Source organism: Otolemur garnettii, unplaced genomic scaffold, assembly GCF_000181295.1.
Source record: "Otolemur garnettii isolate 467f Iridium unplaced genomic scaffold, OtoGar3 scaffold00010, whole genome shotgun sequence".
Classification (NCBI taxonomy): Eukaryota; Metazoa; Chordata; class Mammalia; order Primates; family Galagidae; genus Otolemur; species Otolemur garnettii.
Genome location: NW_003852405.1, coordinates 19,001,183 through 19,010,290, shown reverse-complemented (window position 1 = coordinate 19,010,290; position 9,108 = coordinate 19,001,183). Strand labels below are relative to the sequence as shown.

At 43.6% G+C, this 9,108-nt stretch overlaps 1 protein-coding gene across 1 annotated transcript in view; it reads left to right on the top strand.

Annotated features, from left to right (window-relative positions):
- Positions 1 to 9,108, top strand: part of LRRC8C (leucine rich repeat containing 8 VRAC subunit C) — a 79,966-nt gene that overhangs the window by 45,285 nt on the left and 25,573 nt on the right. Inside the window, exon 2 of the mRNA XM_003784170.2 lies at positions 483 to 624. Coding sequence (XP_003784218.1) covers positions 487 to 624 — 138 coding nt within the window. The 5' untranslated portion in view covers positions 483 to 486. The remainder of the gene's footprint in view (positions 1 to 482; positions 625 to 9,108) is intronic.

Here is a 9,108-nt window from a genome sequence, read left to right as displayed (position 1 = left end):
ATGCTTTATGAATGGGGCTCCATAAAGAATTAACACACATGAATGCTAAGGTGACACTTAAAAAATAGTTTAAAGCAATAACCCAAGATGGTAAGATAGACAGCAAAGATATTTCAAAAAATGGGCTCTATTCTTTCTTGCGTCTTTGTGTTCTGTTTAAGGGAGGAGAGTCCAGGAAATAACTGGGACTTGGCAACTGGTCTGATCGTGGTCTGTTTGTCCCACTTTAGCACAAAAGTCATTGATAAACTGCACAGTAATTCGGTAAAGGTGCCTGCGTTTTCTGTGCTGGTGGTCCGCTCCTTTCTTCAACTGGTAGTTTTATTCAGTGGCTCACTGAAACACTGATGCATCTTGGCAGCTCCTGCACTAATTCAGACCTCTGCTTCTGATGGGTGGAAGCCTCATTTCAAATGCTAATAACGGTGCACTATGTGGTACTTGACGATATAGTAATTCACCAGTGATCTCTCCTTTCTCAGAACCATGATTCCGGTGACAGAATTCCGGCAGTTCTCTGAGCAGCAGCCTGCCTTCCGGGTGCTGAAGCCGTGGTGGGATGTGTTTACTGATTACCTCTCGGTGGCCATGCTCATGATCGGCGTGTTTGGATGTACTTTGCAGGTAGGTGCCTAGACCCCTGGCAAAATGCGGGCTGGAGCAAGATGGCAAGTCAATGAAACCTCTTAAGAGAGCTGGCTGTGCGATTTTTAACTGTATAAATATTAGTTTCGCTTCTCTGTATATGGTGTTTGTCATCATGGGGGGGGGGGCCTAAAACACTCACTGAACTGTCTTAATAAAGTAGAAATGGTACTTAGACGATTTCATTGAGCCCAATGAAGAAGTTAACTGTAGTCAAGAAATGTTCAATGTTAATAACATCAAAGGGGGCCCCCATCCTTCAAAGTGAAGTATAGTGTGTACACAGCAGTGCTACATAATTGCCAGAATGGAACTTTCTGCTTCTCTTTTTGCTGCTCTTCAATCTTGATAAGATTTTCTAGAGGAACTGCCATTTTGATGAGATATCAGTTTTACCCAATGTTTAGTTCTGAATTAAACAGTAACTCAACTGAAGTTTATGCTGTTCAAATGCTATGTATTCATATATTGACTCCACCTATATTTTGAGCAGCTGCTCTGAGCCAGGCATAGATGCCTATAAGTAGTCCATTTCTAGAGAACTCAGTCAACAAGCAATCAGAAGTTGTATGTTGGGTGGTGCCTGTGGCTCAAAAGGGTAGGGCGCTGGCCCCATATGCTGGAGGTGGTGGGTTCAAACCCAGCCCTGGCCAAAAACTGCAAAAAAAAAAAAGAAGTTGTATGTTGCAACCTGGCATGAGAGAAGGACCGCTCACAACCTGGGGCCATGAGGGAGAGTTGACCTGAGTGGAAGGGTAGGAAATGAAGAAGAGGGACAAACACGAGGACAAAACACACAGGAGACGAGAGCGAGGCTGGCGTCGGGAGGGCTGACACAGCTGATGGCTGCAGCCAGCCCCTGAACCATGGGAACGGCTTTATTTATACAGTATCTTAACAAGTTTGCATAAATCTTAACACATGGGTAGAGCTCAACCATAAAGTGGTGGATCTGTGCTTGTCCTTAACAAGGAAAGTATGCATGGGCTGCGTGACTCCTGGAAGGTGGAACGGATGTGGTTAGAGGAGGAGAAGTGGTTGGGGGTCACTCCCTGAGCATTTCCCAGGCTGTGGGGGCCCTGCCAGCCACAGCCCGCTCCCACAGTTGTGTTGTGCTACGGCAGAGACATCCCCAGGACACTGAGGGAGGGCTGAGGGGAGACGCTTAGCTTGGGAACAACAGAAAAGGTGATGGTTCAGTTAAAACTTGGAGAGCCAGCTACAGATAGAGGAAGCTGGAGGTGGGAGAAGGTGCCAGAAGCAGAAAAACAACACTAAGTCATGACTGTGAGAAAGAATGTGACTTCTTTGGGCAACTATTGATGGGACTGGCACAGATTGGGCGTCAGGGTGAGTTGGAGCCATGCTTGTGAATGGATCACCCAGGAATGACTTAAAGAGTGAATGGGGGAGGGAGGAGAGCTTCTGAGGAAGGCTGAGAAGGGGCAGCCATAGGGCAGGTGGAAACCAGGAGAGGGGACGGTGTCAGAACTCAAAGGAAGCTGCGGTCAGTGATGGCCAGCAGCACCCAGGTAGCTCTTGGACTAAGCAGAAAAGGGCAGCAACTAGGCCATCAGAAATCTTAGTTGCAGTGGTTGGAACAATGAATGGAAGTTAAAGTAGAGGCTCCAAGGCTCTGGGGTAGACGTGGCTTCAGCTCGATCTGCTGGAAGAGGAGGTAGGCTGAGAGAGAAATAACTGAAGTGGTGCAGAGTGAAAGTAAAGTCCGTGTAAGGCTGATGTTACTAATAATTAACACCTAGTGCAGCCTATGTGTCAGGCACTCTTCTGAATATACAGATGTTAATTCTATTCATCTTTCATCTTTATGGCAACTCCAGGTCGTGTGTGCTGTTCTAACCCCACTTACAAATGAGACAACCGAGGCACAGGGAGGTTAAGGAAACCTCCCAAGGTGGGCAGCAGTTTGGTGCCAGACTCCCGTTCTTAATCCCTAACACCAGGCTGCCTTTTATTTCATCACTGAAAACATTTTGCAGCCCCATCCATCCACCCTAAAAAAGGATGCTAATGAGATGTTAAGGTCTGAAAGAAAGGGCAGAAATTCATTCATAAGTAGATCAAATGGTGGTTGAAGGACCTACTGTGTGTCGGCCACTGCTCTACCAAGAGTTATCAATAAAGGAGGAAGAAATGAAAGACAAAAATCCCAGCTTTATGGAACTTACAGTATATGGGGGGAGAAATAAGCAAAATATACAAAATCATTTATAAATTATATATGTTAGTAGATGATAAGGGCAATGGGGAAAAATAAAGCCTGCAAGGATGGGAGAGGGTCCCAGCAGGTGAGCCCAGAGCTGCAGTTCTCAATAGGATGGCCTGGGAAGACAACTTTTAGCCAAGAAACTGGATGAGGGACAGGAGCAGGCCAGGCAGATGTCCTGGTTGGAGACAGCAAGGTTCAGAGAGAGTAGCAAGAACAAAAGGGCATGAATCAAAGGGTCAACAAGACCCTTCCTCTTCTGCAGAGGACTTTGACTTCACTTTCTCAGCTTTCTACTTCTGTTTCCCTGGAGACCGGATAAAGGTGGAAAGTTAGCTATGTCAGTAGGCAATGCTGCTTATGGCCCCTGATTACTATTGATTGGCCAGCTGCATCTGGGCTGGGTAGGAAGTCATATCATTGGACTTCTGTGGTTGTGGTGACACTTGTAACTGAGCATGCTTCTTGACACACTGACGATCTATCTATTGAGTTACATGAGATATTGGCTTCTGCAGGTTACAAGGTGAGTAAGAACCTGCCTAAGGTGGGTCTCTTCCTTGGACCTGAAATGATACAAGGGAAGAGAGGCTCAGGGAGGCACTAACTCTTGGGCAGCAGTGTGGTCACTATGAGGAGTGCTGCCTTGCTGGCAAGCTGTGACCCCAATCTTATATGTTTCTAAGTGACTCTGGTGCCAATGGAGTTTATGATGATCTGAATGAGTCTGAATGTTAAGGTGAACCTAGAAAGCGCCCTGGTGATGTTACAGGCTGGAAGGAGGAGTAGCTCCAGCACGTTGAAGGGAAGGCCAGGAGGCCAGTGTGTAGAGCAGTGTGAGTGAGGAGAAGAGCCGTAGGAGATGAGGCCTGAGACACGAGGGGAGCCAGGCAAGCAGAACCCTGCAAGCCCCTGAAAGGTCTAGCTTTACACTGAGTGGGCTGGGAATTGTTTGGAGGATTTTGAACCGAGGATTGTCATGATCTGACTCACATTTTAGCAAGACCCCACTGGCTGTTAAGAATATGTTGGTGGGGGTGAGGTGGACGCAGGGGGATTATTTGGAAGGCCAGTGCAATAACCCAGTCAAGAGAGGAACTGGATTGTTTGGACTAGGGTGGAAGCAATTCTGGATATATTTGGAAGGAAAAACCACCAAAAGTTGCTGAAAAAATGAATGTCAAATATGAGAGAAAAAGAGAAATCAAGGACAACTCTAAGATTTTTAGGCCTGAGCATCTAGAAAAGTTTGGTTTTGAGCATGTTAAGTTTGAGATACATGTTAAGAACCCAAGTGGAGATATTAATCACTTAGAAGACACAGGAGTTAGGGTTAGTGAACAATGGTCGTTCTCAGGAGGAAGGGGGCGATGAGTCCAGGATCCTGGTGGAGGATCACCCTGGATTTGGGTGGCAGGGGACTTTGCACAAGAATGGGAACGATGGCCACACATGCATTTTAGTTGGAAGCCGGGCGGAAAGAGGAGAATTTAGGCTTCTGGTTTTTCTGTGATGTGGAAAGTAGCCTCTCTGCTGAGAGACTGTGAGGATGAGGGAGGTGGTGAAGTGGGGCCTCAGGCGCTGGGCAAAGATTTGGGAAGGCCAGTTTTGGAAATAGCAGAGGGAGATGACACAGCTCAGCAGAGGACTATAAATCCGCCTTTATTACTGTGCCACAGCTCACAGCACCGCGGCAGGATCTGCCTGGTGAGCACAAGGAATCGCATCTCTTGTTTACATCGTCCATGGCAGGATGGAGTGCGGAAAAGAGAAAGGACACACAAAATCCCTAAGAACCAATGGGTAGCTTGGGCAAAATGAATGAAATGAGAGTGTCCCTATGGAAAAAGTCTGTGATGGACCGCTTTTAGGAGATGTGGCTACAGTTCAGGAGAGGATTCCAGCATGACTTAAACCTCTTTTCCCATACAATGATCAGAATCACCTTCCTGCCACACAGCCCTCTGTGTCTCTCTATTGTCCAGAAGCCCGAGGAGCTCCCTGGGCTGCACTACCAGTTATCTCTGTGGTCAGGACCTCTCCCCAGATAGGTTACCTAACCTGGGCCCTTCACCCCTGGGCCTTTTTCATCTCTATAGCCTTTAAAAAGAAATCCAGTGTCAGTTGACTGGGTGCAGGAGGTGTAGCCCGGGATGCCAAGGTTCTGAAAAACGGAGGTACCTGGAAGAAATACTGCATCAGCACAGAACTGAAGGCTGCAGGAGTCAGAGCTCATCTGGGGTGGACTGTTTAATTCAACAAACATCTCTGAGCACCAGAGATCTGTCAGGCACCATGCATGGTGCTAGACACTGTAGGAGTCCAGGTCTTCCATTGATAATAGTCTAGTGACCCTAAAAATACACGAGCAATGCCTTCCAACCTAGGAGCCTGAGCCTTAATACAATGTTATCATCTCAGCCATTGGAAGTTACTTGGACTAGCAGGACAGATAATTGAGTGAAGTCTCAAAGAATGAGTATACAAAATCAAAATATATATTATATATTATATATATTTATAATATATGTATTTATTAATATATATTTAAAAGAGGAAGGGCAGGGGAAAAAATCAGTATTAACATAAGTTCTGGACCGATCACTTCACAAAGCCTTCATTGATTGGCAAAGCCCTCATTGATTGGCCCAGTAGCCAGGGGGCTCAGATGGCATTTTAGAGGGCGGAGTCAGAGGACTAAACGTCCTGCAGTGGATGGGACATTCCCACACAATAGAAGAATTGTTTTATCCAGAATAATAGCGCTCCCATTGAGAAATACTAGAAGGGGGACCTGTCCCAGAATCTGTATGCACTTAAGTTCCCAGGGTGAAGTTGTGCAAATAGATTTGCCCCATTTTTCAGATGAGAATTCTGGAGGGACAGAAGGTTGGGTACCTTGTCCCAAAGCCAAGAGGGATGCAGCCAGGATTCCACACTCAGGCTGGTCCTCCTGCATATCCCTGTCACCCCTGACACATGGCTATCGAATGTTACGGATCCACCACCACTGCACAGATAGTGTGGCCAAAGTTCATTTTGTGACACAAGATTTTCAGTATAAAAACAAGTGCAAAATGACTAAAAGGGAAATTAGGAAGTTACAGAGAGAATCAATTTTCTAAGTTACAGATTACATTTTTTAAGGTTATTCACTATACACCTGCTATTAAAGAAAGAGTAACTTCCAACCTATAGTAAGTATTAAATATGAAATAATGTATAGTATAAATAATTAAAGTAAAACATATAGTTTAAATAATTAAAACCACCCAGGCCTCATCTTACTGATGAAAGTAAAATTCCTTTGGGAAGGAATTTAAGTTCTTATTTTAGCTCTTCTATGATAATCCACTAAAATTGGCTTAATGACTGATAACTTTATAAACAAAGGGTTCTCTGTAAAGTAGAAATTCCTTTCCCATTTCCAAGGCGGTGTGAAAGTAATTAAAATGTGTTTTTAGGCCTTGATTTTCCCTTTGTAAAATGAAAGTGCCATCCTTCTTTCTGATCTTACTTACAAAGCAAGTTAACTCCTGCGTTTGAAAATATGACAAAGCCAAATCCAAGCTGGAGCGAGAAGAGCATTTGTTGATGAAAAAATAGTGATCCAAAGGCTATTTCAAGTAACTCTTTTCTAAGTTGCTTTTACCGTGGCAATTAACAGTTGATCGTTTATTCCTAAAAGGTTGTGTTCATACAGGTTTAACACTATGCAGCTTCAAACACACTGGGGAGGGGAGGGGGCTATTAGCTATCAAAGGGGGGTTGACTATTTCTTGCCCTAATGTAAAGGGATTAAAATTAGCACTCTTGTCTTACTTGTCTGAGAAATATTTATTCATTTCTGAGCAAGTCGCTATTTTCAAGGCTGCTGTGGAATAAGAACATGGATAAAGAACATTCCTTAGATTACATCAGGCCACCTAAGAAACAAACATAAATTCGCTGTAAACCAGGAGAGTGTGGGAGTCTACATATCCTATTCCTGTGCCATCATATACCCTCAGGGACCAATAGTGTAAACACCCGGCTTTGTGCTGTAAATAACACCATTTGAAAACTCAACACACTCCAAAAAATAGTACACATCCTGAAAGGTCAACACATTGCTTCCTGGAAAAATAAGATTGCTTTAGATCTCTGCTGAGTGACTCCAGGTTATCTCATTATGGCCAAATCCAAAACAGCCCACTGGCAAGCTGTTACCAAATATAGAGTTAGCAGTTGGAAACCAGAAACAGGAACTGAAAGATGCAAGCCCCCTGGAAGCCCTGAGGGACCTGCCTGGTGATTGTGACACAGGAAAGACATTTCCTGCTTTACGCATTGTGGATGGGGGAGGGGGGCCAATTTCAATGACTTGAGACCACCTATAAAATCTCCAAGAGCACTTCCTTAACTCCATCACAGCAAAGGGGCCAGCAAGGTCACACTGTCCAAGAGTTTGGGTCCTCTGAGCTTGTTGGTCAGAGTTGATCTCCACTTTGATTTGTGGTGCATACAGAAGCTCATTGCTACTTCTCTGATTTATAGCCATCAACGTCAGCTCCATAGCAAATACTGTATACTTGCTGCATACACCCAGATACTATATACTTCGGGTGAAAATGTTCACAGGCAGTTCATTGGAAAGTAAAGGCAGTAGAAATTCTAGATTCCAGAGTAATTTCAGAGGAGTTCGTTTTTGATAACGTGCCCTGAATTCTTGCTTCTACTCCCTCCTGCAGTCCTCTGTCCCACACTATCTGGGATTCCTAGTACATAGTTTTTCTTTTGCCAAATTTGAATTCTAGATGGAGGCCCAAAAATGCCAACTTAAATTAGTCGTTTTTTTGTTGTTATTGTTGGGAATTCATTGAGGGTACAAAGAACCAGGTTATACTGATTGCATTTGTTAGATGAAGTCCCTCTTGTAATTGTGTCCCACCCCCCAAGAGTAGCCTCTTTTTTTAAAAAAATAAAATATTTAAACATAGAAAATGATTCCTTATTCAGCATAGTAACTACAAGAAAACAGTGGTTTGGTTTTTTTAAATAGTGGCCATCAGTTAAGGCTCAACCCCTGTAGCCCAGTGGCTAGGACACCAGCCATGTACACCAGGGATGGTGGGTACAAACCCAGTCCAGGGCCTGCCAAACAACAATGACAGCTATAACAAAAAAAAAGAGCCTGGCATTGTGGCAGGCACCTGTAGTCCTAGCTACTTAGGAGGCTGAGGCCAGATAATCTCTTAAGCCCAAGAGTGTTAAGTTGCTGTGAGCTGTGACACCTCAGCACTCTACCAAGGGTGACATAGTAAGACTCTGTCTCGAAAAAAATAAATAAATAAAATTCTTAAAAAAAATTTTTGTTTTATTTATTATTATTTTTTATTAAATCATAACTTTGTATATTGATGCATTTATGGGGTTCAGGGTACTTGTTATTTAAATGAATTCTTTTATCTGACATAGTCAGATTTTCTTTCTTTTTTCTTTTTTTTTAAATTTCATTATAGGATATTATGGGGGTACGAAGATTTTGGTTACATAAATTGCTTTTGTACATCTGAATCAAAGTTATAAGTTTGATATAAAGCTGCCATCACCCAGCTACTAGACACTGCAGTACCTGTTAGGTGTGCAGTTACCCGTCCCCTCGTCCCCACTCCCACCTGCTCGGTTTTCATTGAGTTTTGCTACCATATGTGCACATGAATGTTGATCGGTTAGTTCCAGTTTAATAGTTAGTACTTGTGGTGTTTGTTTTTCCATTCTTATGATACTTCACTTAGAAGAATGATCTCCAGCTCCATTCAGGTTATTACAAAAGATACTAGTTTAACATTTTTTTAATGATGGAGTAGTACTCCACGGCATCCATATACCACATTTTATTTATCCACTCATGTATTGGTGGGCATTTGGGTTGTCTCCACATTTTTGTAATTATGGACTGTGCTGCTATAAACTTTCAGGTATGAGTTTCTTTGTTACAAAGTGCCTTTTTTTCCTCTGGGTAAATACCCAGTAGTGGGATTGCTGGATCAAATGGTAGGCCTACTGTTAGTTCTATCGAGAAGTCTCCACATGCTGCTTTCCGCAGAGGCTGTACTAGTTTGCAGTCCCACCAGTAGTGGATGAGTGTCCCTATCTCTCCACATCCATGCCAGCATGTATTGTTTTGGGACTTTTTGATGAAAGCCATTCTTCCTGGAATTAAGTGATACCTCATTGTGGTTTTGATTTGCATT